At 53.7% G+C, this 25846-nt stretch overlaps 1 protein-coding gene across 4 annotated transcripts in view; it reads right to left on the bottom strand.

The window, feature by feature from the left end:
* Positions 1-1845: 1845 nt before the first annotated feature.
* Positions 1846-25846, bottom strand: part of LRSAM1 (leucine rich repeat and sterile alpha motif containing 1) — a 54280-nt gene continuing 30279 nt past the window's right edge. For 2 of the 4 annotated variants that reach the window (XM_030817847.1, XM_003264164.3), the window contains exons 13-26: positions 25690-25812; positions 25215-25354; positions 23969-24013; positions 22165-22235; positions 19040-19139; positions 17101-17188; positions 15354-15428; positions 13583-13663; positions 11985-12080; positions 8947-9045; positions 8279-8410; positions 7054-7135; positions 3248-3381; positions 1846-2569 (exon numbers count right to left, since the gene is read on the bottom strand). In XM_030817847.1, the coding sequence (XP_030673707.1) occupies positions 2444-2569; positions 3248-3381; positions 7054-7135; positions 8279-8410; positions 8947-9045; positions 11985-12080; positions 13583-13663; positions 15354-15428; positions 17101-17188; positions 19040-19139; positions 22165-22235; positions 23969-24013; positions 25215-25354; positions 25690-25812 (1392 nt within the window). In that variant the 3' untranslated portion in view covers positions 1846-2443. The remainder of the gene's footprint in view (positions 2570-3247; positions 3382-7053; positions 7136-8278; positions 8411-8946; positions 9046-11984; positions 12081-13582; positions 13664-15353; positions 15429-17100; positions 17189-19039; positions 19140-22164; positions 22236-23968; positions 24014-25214; positions 25355-25689; positions 25813-25846) is intronic. The other 2 variants (XM_030817848.1, XM_003264165.3) reach the window with 2 other exon arrangements.

Here is a 25846-nt window from a genome sequence, read left to right as displayed (position 1 = left end):
GTTGCCTTGAGTGGTGCTGTGGGGGTAGGGGACAGGGGACAGGGGGGCCTTGGCTGGGGACTGTGTCTAGGCCCCCATATGGCTTGGCTTTCTGGGCTTCTCGACTGAGTGCCGCTGTGTTTATGATCTGCGTTCTTATTCCATTTTACAGAGGAGGAAACAGGCTCAGCGAGAAGGGACTCGTCCAAGGTGACCTGCCTTCTGGTGGCAGCTCAGGCAGCTTCCTCAGCCAGACCTGTGCCGGGTGCCCCTCAGGCAGCCTTGGGCGATGGTGAGGCCAAGAGGGACGACGGCAGGCAGCAGCTTCAAGACCATTCAGGGCCCTGGGGTGCCCACAGCGGGGTGGGCCCAGGCTCGGGCTGGATCCAAACAGTGATGCCGGCTCCTTCAACGCTCCCGATCACACACTACTGTTTACCAAGCGCTCACTCCGGGCCAAGCACTTTGTGTGCGGGAACAGCAGCCTCAAGAGAGCTCTAGAAAGTGGACACTGTCATCACCACCATTTCACCGACGTGTAAACTGAGGCCTTGGAAGGTAGGAACCTGGGCTGAGCTTATGTGGCACGGGAACAACCCTTAAGCCCCTGCAGCTGTTGAGGGTGGGTTGCCCCATCTATGGGTAAAAACATGTCCCTGCTGGGTGGGGTGGTAGCCAGTCACCTTGGGGATGTTGGCTTCCCTGATGCCAGCCTCTCCATGGTGGCCTAGGGCTTGGGCCTGGCCTTCTCTCGGTCAACAAGGGCTGAGGTGCAAAACAGGGCTGTGTGGCCAGAGACCAGGGATGCAGCTGTCCCTTGCTGTTGTCCTTGGCAGGTCACTGAGCCTCGAGCTCCTCCGTGAGGCCTCCCTGGGCCCTAGTGAGAGCGTAAGGAGATTTGCAAAGCACTGCGCTCTAGGAGGTAGCCCCACCTGCCTCAGCCTCTCCCCTCTTGGCCAAGTTGAGCCCAGGAGGGTGTTGGGAGGAGGGGGAACTGAGGGGGAACTGTCGGTGGGAAAAGGCCACCCAGCTCCTGCCTGGGAAATGACTCACACGACAAAGGGTATTCACCTGCCCTGTTCAGTGCACAGGACTGATGGTCTCAGTGAGAGGGAAACAGGCCCAGGCGTAGGGATTTTTCTGCCACCCCAGGACCTGAACTCTCCTGCCTGCTTCTGCAGACGCTGTACTTGGGGCAAGCACTCAGCGCCCCCTGGAGGCCACCAGCCGGTCAGGGCTGCATCACATCCTATGTTGAATGCATAGGGAAATGGGCCCAAACACTGTCTAGGATCACTGAGTGAGCTGGAGGCAGAGCCCAGGTGCTCCGAGCAGGCCTGCCACGAGCCCAAGGAAGAGGCTGCACCTGGCTCAACACCGTGTGCCAGAAAATGCGTAATCAACGTGCACCTCTGCAGCGAGTGCAAGTGTATATGGCTCCAAGAATTGTGCAGTGACCAACCGGCACAACTGCACGGGTTTGAGGGTGAGGATGCTTCTGGGCCTCAAACCCTGCATCACCATGTCCCAGTTGCAAGGCCCTGGGCATTTACCCCCATCAGCCTCAGCTGCCTCAATGGGATAATGGACGGAACATACAGGGCTCCTCCGCTCATGGAGGCACAGGCCACAGCCATCACCGGCCCTGGCTGCCTCTGGGCTCTGGTCTCTCCACCTGTGAAGGGGGCGCTGAGATAATGCGACATTCAAGATGGCCCTACCTGACCTCTCCTCTCGACTGAGGTGCAGCCCACTCCTGGCTCCTTCCCCGAGAAGAGCTGCCCTCTGCCCGAGCCCCATCCCCAGACCTCGTCCCCTCCCCTCCCTGGACTCCCATGAGAACCCAGTGATGACTCAGGCCAAAGGCGCGCTGAAGACAGGTTTATTGACACTCCTGCTTCGGATCGAGCTACATGGGGTAAGGAGGGACAGTTGTGGAGAGCAGGAGGGCCCCAGGGTTCTGGGGAGCGCAGAGAGGGAGGCCCAGGGGTGCTGCTGCCACTGTGAGCACAGGCCTGCACCACACACCTTCCCAGGAAGGCCTCCCCTCACCCAGCCAGGCCCTCCTGCTCCCTTCCACATGCAGAGTGGGACGGGACTGTGCATGGCCCCCAGATGAGGACCCAAGCTCCTGCAGGGGCGGTGGCCTTCAGTCAAGACAGCTGGGAGGCAGCAAATCTGTGATTAGGCTGGGACGCTCGCTCCCAGGCTCGGGTGGTCGTGCAGCGGACTCTCCAGCCCCAGCCCCCGGGACCATTCAGACTGGTGGTGTCATGGATCAGGAGCACCTCTGCCTGGCCCAGACGTGCTTGGAGCTTAGGATGGGGGCTCCTGGGCGGTGGGGAAGGGGCCCAGGGCAGGAGGAGCCTCATACGAGTCTGGCTGGCACAAGGCTGAGCAGGAGCCCGGGGCCCACAGTGGCTGAAGGCAGGGCCAGGACCAGGCCCAGGTGGGCAGGCAGCACTCAGCTGCTGTGGTAGATCCGGAGGCGCTGGGCAATGTCCTGGCGGCACAGCGGGCAGGTGCGCAGTGGCTGGCAGCACTGCTGGCAGCAGCAGACGTGGCCACAGTTGAGGAAGATCATCTGGGCCTGGGGAGGGAGAGCGGGAGCATGTGGCCGGCCCTACCGGGTTCCAGGAGTCCCAGGCCCCGGGCCTTTTTTTTTTTTTATTTGTTTGTTTTTGAGACAGAGTCTCACTCTGTTGCCCAGGCTAGAGTGCAGTGATGTGATCTCGGCTCACTGCAACCTCAGCCTCCCGGGTTTAAGTGATTCTCCTGCCTCAGCTCCCAAATAGCTGGGACTACAGGCGCGCACCACCACGCCTGGCTAAATTTTTTGTATTTTTAGTAGAGACGGGGCTTCACCATGTTGGTCAGGCTGGTCTCGAACTCCTGACCTCAGGTGATCTGCCTGCCTCGGCCTCCCAAAGTGCTGGGATTACAGGCGTGAGCCACCGTGCCCGGCCAAAAGATGATTTTCTAAAGCCTCTTCAGAGTAAATCATGTTGTATTTCATGATTTGGGAAATTTTTTCCTAACATATTTATTAAGTAGGAACAAAAAGAAAAAGGTCCGGAAAATGATGTGAGCACAGCTCATATTTGGGTCATGGGACCGGGGGTCATTTTTATTTCCTGCATTCTTTCTAGATGAGCACAGTCTACTTAGATAACTGGAGAAAACACGTTCAGAGACAACCCTGTACCTGGAGAATCTGAGGAGGGTGGCCACAGGGAGGGCAGGCGGGTGGGGAGGGTCCCGGACTTACCTCCCGTTCCAGGCACACGACACACTCTGAGGCCTGCACCTCCAGCTCTGCAGGGGGAGCGGATGGCCTCACAGACTCAGGAGGCTCCTGGGGGGCCATAGGGGTGACGACCTCACCCGTTGGTGGTTTCGGCTCTGTGGGGACCAGACAGACAGACTGAGCCAGAGTCATCTCCGCTGACCCCAACCCCTAGGGGCTCATCGTGGCCCTGCCCATCCCCATGGTGAGTGAGCTGGAGGGGTGCGGGAGCCTCTGCTCTCAGATCTGAGGGAAGTGCTCTCCTTGCCACACACTCTCCTCTCCTCTGAGCCTCATTTCCCATCTGCGGAATGGGAGTGAAGTCTCTCTCTGCAGGGATGGCCGCAGTGCTTGTTAAGTGGGTCCTCTGATCTCTAATGTCTCCAGGACCCTTCATAGCCACCCTGCAAGTAGGGCTTGGCACTTTCAGAGATGAGACATTTGAGGCTCAGAGACAGGGAGTCACTCAACCCAGGGCCATGTGGCCATCTGGTGATGCAGCTGCAGATCCCTGGGGCAGGAGCTCTCAGTGAAGGGCCAGCTCTTGGCTTCTCCACCTGGTTGCCCAGGAGACAGGATGGGCTGCTGCCCATCAGGTGACCCAGGGGAGCAGAATGAGAGGCTCCCCCCAAGGCTTCTCCCCTTCCCCCAGCCCCACAGAGTCCCCAGCATGCTGGCTGCTCTGCCCTGGAGCTAGCATCCCCTGCTAAGACATCAGAAGCAGCCCTTACAAAATGCTAAGTCTCTTTTTTTTTGAGACAGTCTCGCTCTGTCACCCAGGCTGGAGTACAGTGGTGCGATCTCGGCTCACTGCAACCTCTGCCTCCCAGGTTCAAGCAATTCTCCAGCCTCAGCCTCCCAAGTAGCTGGGATCACAGGTGCCCACCATCACGACAGGCTAATTTTTATATCTTTAGTAGAGACGGGGTTTCACCATGTTGGCCAGGCTGGTCTCAAGCTTTTAACTTCAGGTCATCTGCCCACCTCAGCCTCCCAAAGTGCTGGGATTACAGGCGTGAGCCAATGCACCTGGCTGCTAAGTCTCTTTTTCTATCAGGCAATGTGAGCTACCCACTTCCTTGACTCTATCCCTCGTTCCCTTCCTGATCACGGTTCACTTTATTCTACGGCTTGAATTACAAGCATTATTTTTTTATAACAGGAAAAAAACTAAAGTTTTTTTAGGCTGGAGTGCAGTGTGGTGTGATCTCAGCTCACTGCAACCTCCGCCTCCTGGGTTCAAGTGATTCTCCTGCCTCAGCCTCTCCTCTTGCGTATCTGGGACTACAGGCACACGCCACCGTGCCCAGCTAATTTTAGTAGAGAACGGGGTTTCACCATGTTGGCCAGGATGGTCTTGATCTCCTGACCTCGTGATCCGCCCGCCTCGGCCTCCCAAAGTGCTGGGATTACAGGTGTGACAGCCACCGCGCCCGGCCAGAACTAAAGATTTTTTTAAAGGCTGTTACAACACTAGACCCTCTAAGGGTATCAGTGCTGCCCCCAAACCACCATTTTGAGAGGGCATTCATATATATAATATATATATATATATATATATATATATATGTATTTTTTTTTTTTTTTTTTTTTTAGACAGGGTCTTGCTCTGTCACCCAGGCTGGAGCGTAGTATCATGATCACAGCTTACTGCAGCCTCAACCTCCCAGGCTCAAGCAATCCTCCTACCTCAGCCTCCGAAGTAGCTGGGATGATGCCTTGCTAATTTTATTTTTTTGTTTTGTTTTGTTTTTGAGATAGTCTCACTCTTTTCCAGGCTGGCGTGCAGAGGCACAATCATGGCTCACTGCAGCCTTGACCTCCCAAGCTCAAGTAATCCTCTCACCTTTGCCCCCCAAGTAGCTGGAACTAAGGTGTGCACCACCACACTCAGCTAATTTTATTTTATTTTTTGTAGAGAAGGGGTCTCCCTATGTTGCCCAGGCTGGTCTCAAACTCCTGGGCTCGAGTGTAGGCCTCCTCCCGCGTAGGCCTCCCAAAGTGTGGGATTACAGCCATGAGCCACTGCGCCCAGCTTCTATATTTGTTTTTTCTTTTTCTTTTTTTTTTTGAGACAGAGTTTCACTTTGTCACCCAGGCTGGAATGCAATGGCATGATCTTGGCTCACTGTAACTTCCGCCTCCTGGGTTCAAGCAATTCTGCTGCCTCAGCCTCCTGAGTCTGGGACTACAGGTGCACGCCACCACGCCTGGCTAATTTTTGTATTTTTAGTAGAGACAGGGTTTCACCATGTTGGCCAGGGTGGACTCAAACTCCTGACCTCAGGTGATCCGCCCACCTCAGCCTCCCAAAGTGCTGGGATTACAGGTGTGAGCCATCACACCTGGCCCCAGCCTCTATGTTTGATATAAAGTATACCGATTTCTGGGAGTAATGAGAATTGCTAGGAAATTGAGGGTTTCCCTTGCCTTCTGGAACTGAGGATGGATCCCACCATGGCCCCTTCCCCTGCCAATGGGCACAAGCAGGAAGCCCTGAGCAGCCCAGGCATCCATTTTCTGCATGTGGCCACAGATCCTCATGGCCGATCTGCTATGGAGAGGAAGAACCTGCTTGTTTGCTCCAGGGATGACTCAAACAGTGAGAAGCAGCCGGTCCTGAGGACTGCTGGGCTCAGAGGCACTGCACGCCGCTCAGGGTGAAGGGCACCTGTTTGTGACTCCTGCTCACGTGAGGCTTGTCTGCCAGGGGTGACCCCAACTCCTGATGGAAAACTCTTCTGATCTCCAGTCTGAGAGCTGGGGGTTCAGGAACATCCAGAAGGGGCCTATTCTGCATATGACTTGATATCAAAAAGCTAAGAAGTTTAATGACTTTTTGGGGGTTGAATCAATGTCCTTGGAGTAAAAGTGGCTGCAAAACTGGTGCCTGAAGCTATCCTGGGGCTGCAGTCAGCCCAGCCCCCTGGAGCCCCGGGACCTCCCCACTGAGGTCCAGTCCAGAACTCCACCTTTGCCTCAGCTCCTCTGCCTCTTCCTTGGCTCTGGCTAAAAATGCCCTGCCCAGAGCCTCGCCCAGCCCAGCAGCACAAGCCTGCCCTCTCCTTCACCCCTGCTCTGGCCCCTCACCTCTTCCCCAGGGAAGCAGTCAAGCCCAGTGGTTCCACCATTTGCCAGCAATGGGACCTGACAGGGGACATGCTAACCTCTTTCCGCTTCAGTTTCCTCATCTTGAAAATGAGGACCACAACAGTGCCTCCTCACGGGGTTGATCTGGAGGTTCCGCAACGTGGTTCATGCACAGCGGTGGGCAGGTGCCGGGCTCCCAGATCATGCTCAGCACATGGCAGACCCCAGACTCCACACCTGCCCCTTCTCCCCACGGGCCTCATGACCTGCCTTCGCCCCTTCACAGCCTGTTGTGGACATCTCTCCACGTCCACAGGCATGCCTCAGGCCCAGCATTGGGCATACTGCAGGTCCTGGGGACAGGCTATTTCTCCCTCTAGTCCAGAGGCCCTCAGTGTGTGGATACCAGCGTCTGTAGGGTAGACTGAGGGAAGGCTATGGGACAGGGAGCTGGGGGGGGCCCCTCCACTGCTACGTGGAGGTCTCCTGTTCTCCCAATTTGGTGGCCCGTTTTTCCCATCTGTAAAACGGGCTCACTGATCCCTAAGCCTGCTCCTTGGGAGGGAACCTTACCAACCAGCAGAGGCTAGAACCAACCCTCAGGACTCATCCCGAAATGTAAGCAAATGACTGTCCCCACCAGAGCCCACACGTACGGCTGGAGGCCTGCCCGGAAGAGGCCGGAGCTGTGCTGGTACCTGGCTGGATCCTGGCTGCATCCAGCAGTTCCTGGACTCTACGGAGGATCTCGTGCTGCAGGCCAGCTTCTGAGACACCCACCTGTGACAGTTCAAGGAAGTGCAGACTGTGGCCTGGGCGGGAGCCCGCTAAATGGTGTGAGCCACCTGGCACAGGCCCAGGCTCACAGGACCGTCGACATCTCCTGCTGGAAATGTGGAAGCCTTCCGGGGCCTGGCGGGGCCCACGGTCAGGATGAGGCAGTGCAGCACCATAGCTGTGAGGGCAACCTCCCCAGGCCTCAGCCCAACAATCAGTGTGGCAGGGGTTGGGGGGAAACTGAGGCCCAAAGGGAAACCAGCACTAGCAACAGCTATGGTTTGGCAGCTGCTTCCTGGTGCCAGGCTTCACCTGCACACCTCAGCCACTTCCCCACCAGGTGGGGCAGGAGAGAAGCCTTGGAGGCCAAGCCACTAAGCAGCAGCAGCACGTGAGCCCCACAGTCCCTCAGCCTCCAGAGCCTGAGTGGCACGGCCCGTGACCCTCAGGGCCATCCAGTCCTCTTGGACCCTGGTGTCTGCATCTGTCCAGGGAGGGGCAGGACAGTCTCATGGCAAAGAACACGAACTCTGGGGCCACACTGCTTGGGGTAGAGACCTCACTCTGCAGTGTGACCTTGAGCCAAGTTATTGCCTTACTGGGTCTCAACTGAAAGATGATGATAACGATATGTACCCCACTGGGCTGTCGGGAGCATTCAGTGAGTTCGAATACAAAAAGTGCTTAAAATGGTGCCCAGCACGTGCAGGTGCTACAAAGTTAGCTGGCACAGCGATGATTATTCTGTTTTGAAGAATAAGTGGATTAATGTGCTGTAAAGAGCTCAGCTTGTGCCCAGAAAGGAACAGGGGCTCAGGCAGTGCTACGGCCATGACAGTCTGTGACACCATGAGGCAGGGCAGAAGCTGGATCGGATAATCCCCAAGGGCCTGTCTTGTCCCTCCAGTCTGAGCAGGTCAGCAGGACCCACCTCCCCAGGATTTCCCAGTGAGACAGTGTGCAGGGCACACACAGGTGGCTGGGGCAGATGGGCAGGTGTTCTGGCCATCTGGAAGCAAGGTGACCCTGGGCCATTAGGTAAGCACAGGCCTCAGTGAGGACTACACAAGGAGCAGGTCAACCCCTGGCTGGTCAGGACAGCGGCCTTGTGCACCCCTCCCCTCCCTGCGGACGGCTGCTGCCCACCTTGGCCAGGTCCCTGGGGCTCATTTGGCTCAGCAGGTCCAGTGAGAGGCGGTGGTGTGCAAAGATGGGCAGGTAGTGCTCAGCTGACAGCTCCTCCAGGAGGGCCACCAGCTGGCGCTCCATCCCCTCTTCCTGCAAGACAGAAACGTGTACCATGAGCGGGAAGGAAGAAAAGATCCCACTATTTACAACAGGAAATGAAGGGTTTGAATATACATAACATAATACATAGAATGTACTCGGGATTTTTCCTACAAAAACTCATATGTAGGCACCCAGAGATAGATAGGCCCAGGGGTTCACTGCCGCTCTGTCTGCAAACCTGAAAATAATAAGCAACTTGAGCATCCACCAAGAGGGGGCTGTTTCAACTGCCTTTCTGTCCCTGCAGGTGCTGGACAGACAGTGGCTCCCGGCACAGGCTTTGGTCTACTGTGGGCTCAGTGGTCTCTGCCCTGCACAGCAGTGACCAGTGCCTTGTCGTCCCCCTCACCAGAATGAACACTCCCTTCTCTCACTTCTGTCTCCGTTGGGGCTTGGCACAGGATCTGGCATGTTAGAGTCACCAGAAAAGTAACAAGAAGCAGAGCATGGTGGAGGCCCCACAGGCGCCTCTGGGAGGAGGTCCCCGGGGCTCCCTGGCCAGGGTAGGCACCAGCAGTCCTTACTTGCAGCTTCAAGGACAAGGGCTTCTGGTTCAAAAGCCGTTGATATTGAATCAGCCAGTAATTTTCCTGCCTGGTTTCACTTTTGGCTTCTAACTCCATCTGCCAGGAATGAAGCAGGCAATGTTAGTCACAAAACGGTAATAAAACCTGTAATAACAATGATGGTTGCCAGGCGCAGTGGCTCATGCCTGTAATCCCAGCTACTCGAGAGGCTGAGGCAGGAGAATCTCTTGAGCCCGGGAGGCGGAGGTTGCAGTGAGCTGAGATCGTGCCACTGCACTCTAGCCTGGGCAACAAGAGCGAAACTCCGTCTCAAAAAAACAAAACAAAACAAAAATGATGGTTATGAACTATGCTCCTCTGAGCGGGTGAACAGCACTTGGTACTTTATTTTTGAGATGGACTCTTGCTCTGTCACCCAGGCTGGAGTGCCCAAGTAGCTGGGACTATAGGTGTGTGCCACCACGCCCGGCTAATTTTTATATTTTTTAGTAGAGATGGGGTTTTCACCATGTTGGCCAGGCTGGTCTCAAACTCCTGACCTCAAGTGATCAGACCACCTTGGCCTCCCAAAGTGCTGGGATTACAGGCGTGAGCCACTGTGACCGGCTGGCACTTATTTTACAGAGAACTTTTCCACCCGCTTATTGTCTATAGTTTATAGAAATGAGAAAAGCAGGAAGCATCACTGTCTCCAATTTACTGCTGAGACGATCTCAGAGAAGGCAGCTGACCTGCCCGACGCCACACACCTGGTCAGGGGGAGCGCCTGAACCTGAGCTTCTGCCACCTGGTACCACACTCTGCCACTCCCTCTGGGAGGTACCCCCTGTCTGTCTGTGGGAGAGCAAGCATTATGCAGCCCAAGCTGCCTCCTGGGTGCCAGGAAAGGGGGACACAGGTGCTAAGGACACCTTCAGCTTCTAGAGTGGGCTTCACTGTCTGACGGAGCTGAAGAATGATCAATGTGCTATTGATCATGTTTTTTTTTTTTTTTTTTTTTGAGACAGTTTCACTTTTGTTGCCCAGGCTGGAGTGCAATGGCATGATCTTGGCTTACTGCAACCTCTACCTCCCGGGTTCAAGTGATTCTCCTGCCTCAGCCTCCCGGGTAGCTGGGATTACAGGCATGCGCCACCACACCTGGCTAATTTTGTATTTTTAGTAGAGACGGGGTTTCTTCATGTTGGCCAGGCTGGTCCTGAACTCCCACCTTAGGTGATCCGTCCGCCTCGGCCTCCCAAAGTGCTGGGATTACAGGCGTGAGCCACCACGCCCGGCCTGAATATGATTATTTTATTTCGCCATTTGATAACTCTTCGTTGAGTACTGTTCTAGGTGCTGGGAATACAGCAGTGAACAAACGATGCTGATAACGGCCACGGTGACAACAGGCATAGCCGACATGTTCACAGTACCATGTGCCAGACCATGCTGTGCACCTAAAGATGCCATCATTAATTCTCACAACTCCGTGAAGGAGATTCTACCTCCCAGGTGAGGAAGCTGAGGTTCAGGGTGATGAGTAACCTGCCCAGGGTGGGGCCAAGAATCAGACCCAGGCCTGTCTTGCTCCAGAGCCCATGCTCAGAACAATGGAGCTGCTCAGTGAGGGCTGGCATGACATGGGGAGTGGGATCAGCACAGGCGTTTCCCAATCCCTGCTGGGCCTGACTGCCCTTTAGGGGCCCCTCCTGGACCTGGCCACGCCCACTGTTCCCTTCCGCCGTTGGCCCTCCCGGGCTGCAGCCCCTCTCTTCCAGCGCCCAGGAGCTGGACGGGCTGTGTTCTGCTGGGGTGGTGCTTCCTCCTTTGGTGGTGACCCCCAAGGCCTACAAGGGCAGGAGCACCAGCCACAGTACCTGGCTGCTACAGCACAGCGCCAAAGCACCATCTGCAAAGTAACCTGATGTGTAGGAGATGGCAGTAGGGCACCGTGAGGAACAGGCAGCTTCCTCTGATGGGCACAGGCACCACTTGGCTTGTTCAGGGCTCCAGAAGAAGCTGGTCTTTCTCTTCTAAACCTGCATGGGGCCCGGTCTAGGACGCAGCTCAGAGGGCGTCTGGTGCATTCACAGGGACACAGGAACGACTCGGTCTTTCCCACCCCAGATGGTGAGCCTGGCCTCTGTCCTCATTGCTTGGATGCCCTCTGGGTCTAGAGGAGACACTCTCAAGGGGGCCTCTGCCACGCTGAAAATGTGCCAGTGTCAAACCCATCAGGGGACAGGGGACAGCTGGGCCACTCCTGCCAAAAGCTTATCAAACGGCCTGCCCTGGACATAGCGAGTCCTGTCTGGAGTGAATACTCATGGCTGTTCCCGAATATTCGACTACAAAGGCATTCGGAGAGCATCGCCTAGAAAAGTTTAAAAACCAGAAGTAATCCACATACTCAACAATAGGGGCCAAGCACAGCCTTGAGAAAGGACGTCAAGGAATAGTTTAATGACTTGAAAAGAATGTGCGGAAACAGGCTGCTCAAAAAGGGTATGCAGCATGTCACGTTTAAAAGGCACATACACGAATAGCTATAAAGATGCATCACAATGTTTGGAAAATATGCATCAAAACAGCAGGAGAGGCTGGGCGCGGTGGCTCACGCCTGTAAAACCAGCACTTTCGGAGGCCAAGGCAGACAGAGCGTTTGAGCCCAGGAGTTGGAGACCAGCCTGGGCAACATGGCAAAACCCCATCTCTACGAAAAATAAAAAAATTTGCCAGGCATGGTGGTGATGCCTGTAGACCCAGCTACTCGGGAGGCTGAGGTGGGAGGATCACTTGAGCCCAGGAAGTCAAGGCTGCAGTGAGCTAAGCACTCCAGCCTGGGCGACAGAGTGAGACCCTGTCTCAAACAAACAAACAAACAAAAAATAGCAGGAGATAACGCTTGGAAATGCAATCATTTTCCTTTGTACTTTCCAGTTTTTCTTTGATGAATAACTCTTACTTGAATAACAGGTGTTTCTAAAAATGGCAAGTCTGTTAAAGAAAAGCAAACGCGTGTGTGATGCTGAGCACAGAAGCCAAACACATACCAGGATTTCCCGGAGCTCTTCCTCTCGCTGCTGCTTCTCTTTGAGCAGCTGCTGGAGCAGGGAGCTGAGGGCCCAGCGCTGCTCCGAGATCATCTCCTGCAAACAAGACCACACCCCGCACCACCGTGAGCTGGTGGCAGCGCAGGAGTCCCGCAGTGGCACGATGGAGAAGGGCCTGGCCTCCCATTCACTCGGTTCTCTGCCCAATGCCTCCAGGCTGAGTTGGGGGACAAAGCTAAGAGGCCTTTCTGCCCCCCTTCCCCTAAGCCTGCATCTCTCTTCCTTGTGGGGTTAAGTCAGGCATGGGATCCTGGTGACTGATGACAATGGGATGGTAAGAAACATCAAACAAAAGAAATGACAAGCCGCAGGTGCCTGCCTTTGGTCTCCCAGACAACAGAGCACATGGGCAGAAGCAAATGGCGGGGAGGGGTGTGGGGCCCCACACAAATGGAGGTGCATGCAAACCAGAGCCTGGGGTCCCTGCTTCACTCCCGCACCTGCTCTTGGAAACCCCATGGGGGCCCTGACAGCCAGAGCCCTGTCGCACTCGTGGGCAGGGACTAGGGCACCCACCAGGCACAATGGCTGCAGCTTCTCTGAGAGCAGCCCCAGTCCCCTCATCTCTGGAGATCGTTTCAAGGCTCACAAAGGGCTTTCCCTTGCTAGCTCAGCCTTCTCCGATGGCCTGATGGCACAGGCTGGGCCTGGAGGACCGCTGCCATCTTATGGAGTAGGGGAAGAAGTCCTGGAGGGGCAGAGGCCTGTCTAAGGGCACACAGCACACCTGTAGTGCACCTGAGACCAGGGATCTGGACCCCAGACCCTTCACTGCACTGAGGAGTCCATGGGCTGGCTTGAGACTTCTCCACTGAGAACAGACACAGGGACAGTGACAGACCGAAGGCTCTGCTCAAACTCCTGGCACGGGCACATGTCCTCACACACCACCCCATCCAGCCCTCCATCTGCAGCTGGAGAGGCTGAGGTTCAGAGAGGGGAAAGGGCTGCCTCTCCTCCCCCACCTGCCAAAGTTGCACAGCAGGCTGTGCCGGGCCACACCCGGCCCCCAGGCATCCAGTCCAGGACGCCAGCTGCCAGTCCCTGCTGCCCTCTCATCTGTGTGGGCAGGACTCCCGGGCTGGAGCCCCAGAGATGCTGCCTGCAGGGAGTTACACAGATGTGGCTGGGCCCTCTCCTCCAGACAACCCGGGACACCCAAAAGCTCCAGCCCTAGAGGATGTCTGCCCGGGGGCCTAAAGCATGGCCTACAGAGAGACAGGAGCTCAGTGGCAGGCCCGCACCCAGCACAGGAAACGCAGTGGAGATGGAGCAGGGGAACCTTGGCAATGAAACCCTCCTTCCTCTGACCCTCCTGCCTCGCAACAGGCTGACCACCTCTAACCTTGGCCTGCGCTGGGCCTTCTGGGGCTTGGGGGTGTCCTCTGGTGTCACAGCCACAGAGGAGCTCTGCCCTCTGTCTGCTGGGGAAGCCCTTGACTCCCAGGGGCTGGCGAGCAGCTGCCAGGGGCTGGTAGGGAGCACCAGGTAGGGGTCTCACCACGTGAAGGAGGGCAGGGGCAGGGAGCCCTACATACCTGGAGCGTCTCTGTGTCCAGGGACTTCCTCTTTAACTCCAGCTGTGTCAGCTGCAATAACTCAGTTTCTATTAACTTAATCTAAACAAAAGACGAGACGGGTTTTTTTTACTCACATTAACCACAGTTCAGTTTTGTGCTGCCACTCTCTGGTGACCAAGTGGGTCTAAGAAGCCTTTCTGGGGAGGCTGGGGAGGCTCTGGAATGAGGGGAACCTGTAGGCCTGGGAACCTTATCAAGGGGCTTGAACAAGAATTCGTTCCTTCATGGCCTCGCGTTCCTGGGGTCATGGACTTGCTTGTTGTGGCCAAAATTGTTTACCAAGAGGCCAGCACAGGATCTGTCCTAGAGTGCGCACAGGATAAAGGCTTGTGCAATGGAGAGGGGGCTTTCCTTCGGGATTCAGACCAGAGTAAAGCACAGACAGAGCTATCACCCAGCCTCCTGCTGGTCAAGTTCTCTTGTCCCTCGCATCGCTGTTGCAGGGGAGAGCAGAGGGTAATGGGAGTGACTGAGTAACAGTGGTAGTAGCAGCTGGTGTGTCTTGAGCACCTACCATGTGCTAGGCCTGTGCTGCACACTTGATGTATCATATTTTATCAGTTCTCTGGCTGTTAGGAAGTATTATTGCCTCCATTTTATAGACAAGAAAACTGAGGCTCGGAGAGGTTGTCACTTGCCCAAGGGCACAGAGCAGGTAAGGGAGAGATCCCTTTCTCTGGGATGCCTCAGCTCAGGGTTTAAGGGCAACAGCTGACCTGGTCAAAACCATCTGCAGTGAGAATGTCGGGGGCCCTCGCACACTCTCCAGGGTGTGTCTAGGGGATTTTAGCCCTGGGCAGGGGTGGGGGTCAGACCCCACAGCCAGTACTTCTCTATCCTGTGCCCATGACCCTGTGACCCTCATCCCTAAGTCCCTATGACACCACCAACCCCTGGTCAGAGGAATGAGCTTCATGTCCGGCAATGTGGAATTGAAATTAAAGAGGGAAATTAAAAAGGTAAATTGGTCCAAAAAAAAGAAAGAAAGAAAGAAAGAAAAATAGAGAACGAAAGAAGAAAAACATGCAAAAACGCAAAATTCAGTGTGCTGAACATGATGCAGGAGCACTCCCATAGCCTGACACTCACTTCAGCCCCAGCCCCACTCCACAGGCGGTGACCACCAGGCCATGTAGATGGGCTTGCCCAAGGACAGCTCAAAGGTCAGCAGCCAGCCTGCCCGGGGGCGGGGGTTCTTGTCATATGAGGGAGGGTCTATGAGGAGGAACACCTCCTCCTGGGCCGAGGTCATTTTTCAGCAGGCGTCAGGACCACGGTGGCTCACAGCTCCCCCTGCCCTCTTCTGGGGGAAATACTATATGCCCCTGAGACACCTCTGTCTGTCTGAGCTGTAGGAGCGCTGGGGCCTGCACTGGCTGCTTTTCCCAGTGGGGAAGTCCTGCCTGGAGCACGGACAGCAGGAGGCAGCCAGAGCAGTCAAAGCCACACATCAGCACTGCCCTCCCTGGCCCAGGCGTGGTGGAGACCCGCCTCGCTGGCAAGACCCTCGCCAGACCCTGGAATAGGAGGCCTCTAGGCACCCTCCCAGCAGCCCTGACACAAGGTTGGGAGCAAAGGGAGGTTCTGAGGCCAAGGCCTCGACCTCTTGCTGGGCTAGCAAGCCAAGGAGCTGGGGTTCAAACCTCAACTGCTGCGACCTGCCGCCCTGGAAGGCCACTCTGCAAGTCTCTGAGAGAGCAGGTCCAGGGATCACGGCCCCAGTGCTCACCTGGCTCCTGATCTGCCGATGCATCAGGTCTTTCTTCACCTGGAGTGCCTCGAATGCAGCCTTCTGCATCGCGCTCTGCAACACAGACCACCAGCCCTCAGCAGGGGCTATGCCCATACTTTTCCCTGCAGCCCCATCCCTGTGAAAAGCAAAAGCTGTGTACAAAGCACCTTAATGGATGGGTTTTTTTCTGAGAGAGGGAGAAGATTTCACCTCGCTTGTGTAAACCTTAAAATGATACTAGGGGCTCACTTCGGGCGGCCTCTACTTGATGCACTTCCGGCATCACACCCTGAGTTTCCAACACAGTGGACCGTGGGGGTGTTTTTACTGCCCCGCTTCACAGATGGGGAGTGACACTCAGAGGCATGAATCAGCGGCGCTGGGACACACACCAAGCCTATCCAGCTCCCGAGCCCCACTTAACCACAAGGCAGATGCCTCCTCTGAGAAATGGAGAATTTTCCTCAGACAAGCTCCACAGATACTAAGTCAAACCATTTTAGAACAGAGATTGAAATTAGGGAGGAAGGAGCAGGGAGGGATGACAAACACACAGAGAACAGGGGAGAAAGGCGAGGGAAGAAGGGAGGCAGCCGCAAGACTCCCACAGGGCTGCAGGAAAGAGCTGAACAGGCCGGTGGCTCACGTCTATAATCCCAGCACTTTGGGAGGCAGAGGCAGGAGGATTGCTTGAGCCCAGGAGTTTGAGACCAGCCTGAGCAACATAGGGAGACTCTGTCTCTACAAAAAATAAAAAAAAATTAGCTGGGCATGGTGGCCCTATAGTCTCAGCTACTCAGGAGGCAAAGGTGGGAGGATCGTTTGAGCCCAGGAGTTTGAGGCTACAGTGAACTGTGATCACATCACTTCACTCATCCTGGGCAACAGAGCAAGACCTTGTCTTAAAAAAAAAGAAAAGAAAAAAAGGAAAATAAAAAGCTAAGCAGGCCAGGCGCGGTGTCTGATGCCTGTAAATCCAGCACTTTGGGAGGCTGACGCGGGTGGATCAGCTGAGGTCAGGAGTTCGAGACCAGCCTGGCCAACGTGGCAAAACCCCGTCTCTACTAAAAATACAAAAATTAGTTCGGCGTGTTGGTAGGCGCCAGTAATCCTAGCTACTTGGGAGGCTGAGGCAGGAGAATCACTTGAACCTGGGAGACAGAGGTTGCAGTGAGCTGAGATCGCACCACTGCACTCCAAACTGGGCAACAAGAGGGAAACTCCATCTCAAAAAAAGAAAACAAAAACGCCAAACAGAGTAATATGGACACTGAAGGGGAGGAGGTCACGGGGGCCCTTCGTTTCATCCACTCAAGGGCCCTGCCAGGCACCTCCTGAGCACCACAGAGGTGAAAGAGCAGATAGCAGCACAGCAGGTCTGGGCATGAGAAGAGGCCAGAGGTCCCACAGCGTCCTCTGTGGCCTGACCTCATGGTGTGGTCACCATCACCTCCTGCCACTTAAGTCCGTCCAGTGGAGCCCCCTACACAGGATGGGGGTAGGAGCCTCCCAGAGAGCAGGTGGAGGTGCTTCTGTGGATTTTAGTGACCAGAAGACCATCCCCCGGGCCCCCACTCAGCCTCTCTCTACCCCTCACCCTGATCACTTGTACACTTCTATGGTCACAAACCTCTGTGGTCCCACATGCTGTCTAGGAAGGGCTCTGTGTGGAGCTCTGCGCTCTGCCCTGGCTCCTGAACCTCCCTCCCGAGCCCCCACCCTCAGGCCCTGGGCAAGGGCTCACCTCCTGCAGGATCTGGCTGATGGCTTTGTTCTGATCCATTTGCTGCCATGACAGAATCTGCTGGAATCGTTCATCCATTTCGGCCATGCTGCCAGAAAGACAGCAAATTCATTCATTCTTGGAACGTTTCCCGAGCACCTACTATGTGCCAGTCCCCTTGGAGGAGATCAAGATAACCCATTTCTTCAGTGGACCACACTCATGGAGTACCTGCTGGGAGCTGGGCCCTGGGTGGGCCACAGACACTGAGTCTGTCTGAATCCCATGGCCTGGAGGGAAGGGGATCGAGTTGGGAGCTGGGAGAGAGAAGCTTCCAGGTCCTCTCACCCAACCCGCCACCAGAATCCCCTCCACAGCATCCCCCGGAAGTGGATGCCTGGCCTCTGCCCAGCCACCTCCATAGGTGGGGAGCTCCTGACTCCCATGGGTGGTGAGCCACCAAAGTGTGACAAAGTTGTCCTTCTCGGCATTCTCACCCTGGGCAGGAGCAGGGAGCAGCCCTTGATTTGGGCACAAGAACCTGCAGCTTCACGTATGATGTCTGTGCTTTGGCACCATCTTGGTTGTTTGTTGTTGGTTTTTTTTTTTTTGAGACAGAGTCTTGCTCTGTCACCCGGGCTAGAGTGCAGTGGTGTGATCTTGGCTCACTGCAACCTTCACCTCCCAGGTTCAAGCAATTTTCCTGCCTCAGTCTCCCAAGTAGCTGGGATTACACGCACCTACTGCCATGTTTGGCTAATTTTTTGTATTTTTAGTAGAGACAGGGTTTTACCATGTTGGCCAGGCTGGTCTCGAACTCCTGACCTCAGGTGACCCACCCACCTTGGCCTCCCAAAGTGCTGGGATTACAGGTGTGAGCCACTGCACCCAGCCACCATCTTGGTTTTGTTTGTTTCATAATAGCAATTATTTTTTTCCAGTGAGGTCCCTGCTTCACAACAATAGCAAGTATTTATTGGACCTTTATGCACTAGACATTATGCTCATTAACACTCATCAAATCCTCCACCAACTCTACAGGTAGGTACTATGATTTACCTGATAAGGAATCTGAAGCCCAAGGAAGGAGACTTGCCTGAGACCTCACGGTTAGTGAGCAGAAGTGGGACCTGGATCCAGGTCTGTTTGACCCCTGCGCTTGCAACTCCTAAGCACAGTGTCATATATCAGGAAAGGGGGGAGAAATTCCCACATCTGCAGGGACCCATGGGAGGCCGGCACAGTCCAGGTGCCCTGGAGGGTGGCAGCTGTGCCAGCCACCTGCATGGGAGGAGAAACAGGGCATCCAGGGCTGCTGGCCTGTCCCTGTCTGGGGCTCCTGGGCACTGACTGAGTTTTCCCCACTGGCTCTGCTGGGCACCTGTGGAACCTCCAACAAACCCACAGTGCACAGTGAGCACAGGGAGCCGGACCCCAGAGCGGCCATCAGCATGAAAGCAACCCCTTCACTTATCCCTCCAGGGCATCCCACCCCCAACTGTGGGGGTCCTCAGACACTGATGAGTGTACCACAGTCAAGAGCACACTCCTCCCCTCTGCCGGGCTCAAATCCTGGCTCCGCCACCTGCTGGCTGTGCTTCCTTGGGTGCGTTATACAGTTTCTCAGAACCTGAGTCGCGATTGTGAAATTGGGCTAATAACAATGCAGTCCCTCCTAAAATCAATCAGCGAATGCGGTTCATCGCTTAGCCGAGTGCCTGCCACACAGAGAGTGCAAAAGAAATGGGAGTGACTGTTACCACTTTAACACAGCCCAACGCTGAATCATGGACCAGGCTAGAAAACTCAAGAAGAGCAGCCATCACTTGCCCCTAATGGCAGAGCGGAGGCTGGGGTGGCCCAGGGCGGGAGGTTTAGTGCCCAGCTCTCATCCCACGGACTTGGGCCCTGAGCCAGCTCCCCCAGCTCCCTCACCTGGGAGTCCTCTTCCTTACCTTACCTGTAACAAGCCTGCTGGACCAAGTTCTGCCTCTGAGATTCGTAGGCCATCTGGATGAGCCGGTTCTTACAGCTCTCAGTCAGCATCTGCTGCATGGCAGCTGTGGGAACATGAGGTGGGGACAGCTGAGTGGAGTGGCTGCTCCTGGGGCGCCTGGGCAGGGAGGCAGCAGGGATTTCCACGGGAACTGAGGAACAGGCCTTCAGGCCTCACCTGGTTACCTACCTGATAGTCACCTTAAAAAAACCCTTTGTTCCTTTTTGTTTTGTTTTGTTTTTTGAGATGGAGTCTCACTCTGTCACCCAGGCTGGAGTGCAGTGGTGCGATCTTGGCTCACTGCAAGCTCTGCCTCCCAGGTTCACGCCATTCTCCTCCTCAGCCTCCCGAGTAGGTGGGACTACAGGCGCCCGCCACCACACCTGGCTAATTTTTTGTATCATTAATGGAGACGGGTAATGTGTTAGCCAGGATGGTCTCGATCTCTTGACCTCACGATCCGCCCGCCTTGGCCTCCCAAAGTGCTGGGATTACAGGCGTGAGCCACTGCGCCTGGCCTGTTCTTTTTAACTATAAAAGCAACGTATGCTGGGAAGGCTAATTGTAAAACACTGAATAGCACATACATAAAATCTCCTGTGATCTTGTCATCCAGAAATATTATTCCATTTTGATATATATTCTTCTAGTCAATTTTTATGCATTTAGGAGTTAAAAAAATGAAAATAGGCCAGGCATGGTGGCTTATGCCTGTAATCCCAGCACTTTGGGAAGCCAAGGCAGATGGATCACCTGAGGTCAGGAGTTCGAGACCAGCCTGGCCAACATGGCAAAACTGTGTCTCTACTAAAAATACAAAAATTAGCCAGGCATGGTGGCAGGTGCCTGTAATCCCAGCTACTTGGGAGTCTGAGGCAGGAGAATCGCTTGAACCTGGGAGGCAGAGGTTGCAGTGAGCTGAGATCATGCCACTGCACTCCAGCCTGGGCAACAGAGCAAGACCCTATCTCAAAAAAAAAAAAAAAAAAAAAAAGAAAAGGGAAAAGAAAAGAAAAATAAAAAAATTAAAATAATTGAAAGAAGGAACTAGAATAGATATTTGTACACACAAATTTGTAGCATTATTCATAACAGTCAAAAAGTGGAAACAACCCAAATACCCATTGATAGATGAATGGATAAATAAAATGTAGAGGCTGGACATGGCGGCTCACACCTGTAATATAAGCACTTACGGGAGGCCAAGGTGGGAGGACTGCTTGAGCCCAGGAGTTTGAGACCGGCCTGGGCAACAGAGTGAGACCCTATCTCAAAAAGAAAAAAAATTAGCCAGGTGAGGTGGTGTATGTCTGTAGTCCCCACTACTTGGGAGGCTGTAGTGGGAGGATTGCTTGAGCCCAGGAGGTGGAGGCTGCAGTGAGCATGTTCACACCACTGCCCTCCAGCCTGGTGACAGAGCAAGGAAAAAAGAAAGATAGAAAGAAAATGTGGCATATACAGGCAATGCAACGTTATTTAGTATTAAAAAGGAAGAAAATTTTTCCCTGGTAGGCCAGTGTTTAGAAATAAAGAAACAGGAAAAAAAAAAAAAAGGGGGAAAGAAATTCAAACACATGCTACAACATGGATGAACCCGAGGACATTATGCTAAGTGAAATACAGTAGACACAAAAGGAGAAATATTGTATGATTCCACATATAGGAGGTACTTATAACAGTCAAATCCATACACAGAAAGTAGAATGTTGATTCCCAGGGGCTGAGGGGAAGGGGGCACAGGGAGTTAGTGTTTACTAGGGACAGTTTCAGTTGAGGAAGATGAAAAAGTTCTGGCGATGGATGGTGGTGGCAGTTGTACAACAATAATGCCACAGAACTAATAAATTTTAAAATGAAGGCCAGGCACGGTGGCTCATGCCTGTAATCCCAGAACTTCAGGAGGTCGAGGCAGGCGATCACTTGAGGTCAGGAGTTCAAGAGCAGCCTGGCCAACAAGGCAAAACCCCATCTCTACTAAAAATACAAAAATTAGTCTGGTGAGCCAGGTGCAGTCGCTCACGCTTGTAATCCCAGCACTTTGGGAGGCCGAGGCGGGCGGATCACGAGGTCAGGAGATCGAGACCACGGTGAAACCCCGTCTCTACTAAAAATACAAAAAAATTAGCCGGGTGTGGTGGCGGGCACCTATAGTCCCAGCTACTTGGAGAGGCTGAGGCAGGAGAATGGCGTGAACCCGGGAGGCGGAGCTTGCAGCGAGCCGAGATTGCGCCACTGCACTCCAGCCTGGGCAACAGAGCAAGACTCTGTCTCAAAAAAAAAAAAAAAATTAGTCTGGTGTGGTGGTGTGCGTCTGTGATCCCAGCTACTCGGAGGCTGAGGCAGGAGAATCGCTTAAACCTGGGAGGCGGAGGTTGCAGTGATCCAAGATCGCACCACTGTACTCCAGCCTGAGTGACAGAGCGAGACTTTGTCTCAAAACAGAAATAAAATAAAGTGATTAAGATGGTAAAGTTTACATGATGCATATTTTACAATTAAAAAAATGAAAATGGTATCATCCCACTTCCCACTTTTTATGAACACTCCCCATGATAACATGCTAATGGATGCTAATACTGCAGAGTGCCACAGCACATGGATCACTAACATTTATTCAAACAATCCTCTATTTGGGGGCATTTGGACTTTCTTTTTGTTTTTTTGAGAAATGGTCTTGCTGTGTTACCCAGGCTGGAGTGCAGTAGTGTGATCACAGCTCACTGCAGCCTTGAACTCCTGGGCTCATGTGATCCTCTAGCCTCGGCTTCCTAAAGCACTGGGATTACAGGCATGAGCCCCCACACCTGGCCCATTTCCTCCATTTTATAACTAAGAAAATCGAGGCTTAGAAAAGTTGGGGAGCAGTGAGCAGTAATGTCCCTAAGGTCACATGGTGAGTGTCTGAACTGGGACTCTGCATCCATGTCTAGGCTGACCCCAGAGCCTGTGCTCCATGGCAGGACTTGACTGCCTCTCTCGAGGGCTAACACTCAGGGCCCTCCCTGCATGGCCAACAGAGGGAGGGCCATCCACCCTGCCAGCCCAGCCAGCAGGCAGCGTGCTCACGAGCTCCCCATCCCGAAACTCACAGGCAACCTCACGTCGCCGCAGGTTCTCAGTCTCCTCCTGGGTTATGGACATCAACTGTTCCATTCTTATTCTAGAAAAAAATCCGTCCATTCATTCAGCAAATTTAACATTTCCAACAGGGAATCCCAGCAGATAAACACCACCTCCTCCAGGAAGTCCTCCTTAATTTGGCAACCTACACCTGGATGGGCTCTCTGGACGCCTACCGCATCACAAGCAACGCTTGGGGCCCTGTTCGCCTTCAGCCTGTAGTTCGAGTGTCTTGTGTAAAAAGATGGACACTTCCTTAAAAAATGGGCAAAAAAAGCAAATAGCCAATGCTGAAATTCAAGTGATCAATAAACATCTGGAAAGATGCTTAACATAACTGGTAACTAAAGAAAGTAAAATCTTTTCACCTACTAGGTTGGTTGACAGTAAGAAAACTGGTAAACTGCTGGTGATGGTGATGGTGGTGGAGAAATGGGCACTTTCCTACACTGCTGAGAGGAGTGTAAACTGGCAGAATGTTTTTGGGAAGGTAAGTTGGCACCTAGCAAAATGTCCTTTAAATATTTCCTTCACAAATAGTCACATGGCTGGGTGTGGTAGCTCACACCTGTAATCCCAGCACTTTGGGAGCCTGAGGCAGGAGGATGACTTGAGGTCAGGAGTTTGAGACCAGCCTGGCCAACATGGTGAAACCCCATCTCTACTAAAAATACAAAAATCAGCTGGACCTGGTGGTATGCGCCTGTAGTCCCAGCTACTCAGGATGCTGAGGCAGGAGAATCACTTGAACCTGGGAAGTGAAGGTTGCAGTGAGCCGAGATCATGCCACTGCACTCCAGCCTGGGTGACAGAGTGAGACTCCGTCTCAAAAAAAAAAAAAAAAAAAGATATCCTAAAAATTCTGCTATAAATATAGCCTGTCACTTTTTCCATTAGCAATATGTTATGTTTTCCCTTAATGAGAAATATTATTCAGTAAGACATTTAATGGCTGCAGGTTATTCCTCCATACATAATTTATATAACTAAATAATTTTTCTTTCCAGAAATGTAGATTTTTTTTCTGAAATTTTTTTGTTTTAGCTGGAACCACAGGCGCCTGCCACCACTCCTGGCTAAGTTTTGATTTTTAGTAGAGACAGGGTTTTGCCATGTTGGCCAGGATGGTCTCAAATTCCTGACCTCAAGTGATCCACCCACCTCGGCCTCCCAAAGTGCTGGGATTACAGATGTGAGCCGCTGCGCCTGGCCTGAACTTTTTATACTAGGAATATAGTTGGACATTATATATCTAGCCTTATTCATGTCTCTGAATGTTTTTCAGGAGTGTATATGTTTTAATGAACTTGAAGACAATGATTCTTTGTAATTAAATATCGTCTAAGGAGGTGAATCTCCTCATAGCTTTAGGGAAATGTCCTGGCATAATCCTCTGGAGAATCACAAGACATTCTCTCCTCAAAGCTGCCCTCCTCGGCTGGGAGCAGTGGCTCATGCCTACAATCCCAGCACTTTGGGAGGCCGAGGCGGGCGGATCACGAGGTCAGGAGATCGAGACCATCCTGGCCAACATAACATGGTGAAACCCCATCTATACTAAAATACAAAAAATTAGCTGGTGGTGGTATGCGCCTGTAGTCCCAGCTACTCGGGAGGCTGAGGCAGGGGAATCGCTTGGACCCGGGCGGCAGCAGTTGCATTGAGCCAAGATTGCACCACTGCACTCCAGCCTGGCGACGGTGCAAGACTCCATCTCAAAAAAAAAAAAAAAAAAAAAAAAAAAATGCTGCCCTCCCCTGGAAGAACACTTACCTTTCATTTTCCAGCGATTTCAAAATCTCGGAGCTTTTCTTTTGTCTGTGGAGAAAATCATAAAAGGTCCTGGCAGTCACCAGCAGGCCTGTTTCCTGTCTCACTGCGTTAGCTGCGCAGAGGGGCTTAGGAAATGGGCTGGGGGCACCTTAGCTCCACCACCCTGAAGCTCTGGGTTCTTAGCCAGTTACTGAAACCACTCAAGTCCCAGGTTTCCTCACCTATGAAATTAGAAGAATAAAAAAACCCAGGCGAGCACGGTGGCTCACATCTGTAATCCCAGCACTTTGGGAGGCTGAAGTGGATAGATCACTTGAGGTCAGAAGTTCGAGACCAGCCTGGTCAACATGGAGAAACCCTGTCTCTACAAAAATTAGCTGGGCGTGGTGGCACAAGCCTGTAGTCCCAGCTCCTTGGGAGGCTGAGGCAAGATAATTGCTTGAACCTGGGAGGAGGAGGTTGCAGTGAGCCGAGATCACACCACTGCACTCTAGCCTCAGTGAGACAGCGAGACTCTGTCTCAAACAAAACACAGTGAAAACAACCCAGCTTCTTGATGCATTTGTAAAGAGTTAATGAGGAAATAGACATAACAAGCTTGGCACATAAAAAGCACCCAACAAGTGACTGGTTTCCTGAACTCATGCAGGTACTTTTGAAACTGACAGGTGAGGGAGGAACGAGTAAATCAGGGTTAGAAAAAAGAGGCCTAGAAGCAGCAGGGCACATGGCTAGAGCCTGTTTCTGGAATTGACCTGCAATGGACCCCCTCACTAGACTTCTCAGGCTTTTCTGGTGCCATGTCTCCCCGGCCCCATCAAAATCTGCTCTTAGTAGCTCCTGCCTTGCACAGGGTTTGTTAAGGCAAATCTCACTACAGGTGAATAGCTGACCTCAGTGCAACAGGTTACGTAGAACCCAAAATATGGAGCAGGATGTGATCCCAACTATCTTGTCAAACCCACTCACTTTATAGATGGGAAGCTTGGGGCCCAAGTGGGGACACACTTGCCCGAGGCCACAGGTCCAATCTGGTAGCAGTCTCATGCTAAGAAACCAGACTTTGTAATGCCTGGGTCAGATTCTTTTCTCTGTACGCTGTGCCAGTTGAAGCACCCAGATTGGATCCTGACAAGGGAAGCCCAGGGCAGGGGCAGAGGCGGTGAGGGAGAAACACACTCCTCCTGGCTCCTCAGGGGACTGCATGGGGAAGGACTCGGGCTGGGGCCGAGGAGCAGAGCCTGACCTCTGATTGTCCCGCAGCAGCTTCTGGATCCGGCTGGAGATGTTCTGTTCTGTCTGCTTCAGCTGCTCCTGCAGCCGCTGCCGCTCTGCGTCGAGGTGGCGCTGGCGCTCACTCAGGCCCTGCTCCAGCCGGGACCGCTCCTGCAGCAGGAGGTAGGGGTCCTGAGCCCCTGGGACCCCCTCAAACACTGTGAGGGGTACTGACTGGGGTTAGGAGGCTGGCTTTCCCACCCCGCTTTGCCAGTCCTTTCTGTGTGACCTTGGGCCGGCTCCTCCCAGTAGGCTACAGAGTGTCCACCTGCACACAGGGAGGCTGGGCTGGGTGATCTGTAAGGGCCCTCCCAGGTACTGGGGGACAGAAGGAAGTGACATCTTCATTCCATTGCCTTTCCACATCCCAGGGACCTTGGCCCAAGCCAGGAGGCCACTGGTTGGGGGGTGCAGCCAGGCTGGACCCTAGCAGGCAGCTCACAAACCTCCTTGACCGTCTGAAGGATCTCATCCTTCTGGCTGCTGCTCTGCTGAAGGAGCTGGGCGTGCTCCCGCTGCCCCAGTTCCAGGCGCCGTTCAAACTCGAGTTTCTCCAGCATCTTCTCTTCCTGCAAGACACAGATCCTGGTGACTGTCAGCACA

Source organism: Nomascus leucogenys, chromosome 8 (assembly GCF_006542625.1).
Source record: "Nomascus leucogenys isolate Asia chromosome 8, Asia_NLE_v1, whole genome shotgun sequence".
In the NCBI taxonomy this organism is placed as follows: domain Eukaryota; kingdom Metazoa; phylum Chordata; class Mammalia; order Primates; family Hylobatidae; genus Nomascus; species Nomascus leucogenys.
Note: the sequence above shows the minus strand (reverse complement) of the source record. Positions and strands in the feature narration are given on the sequence as shown.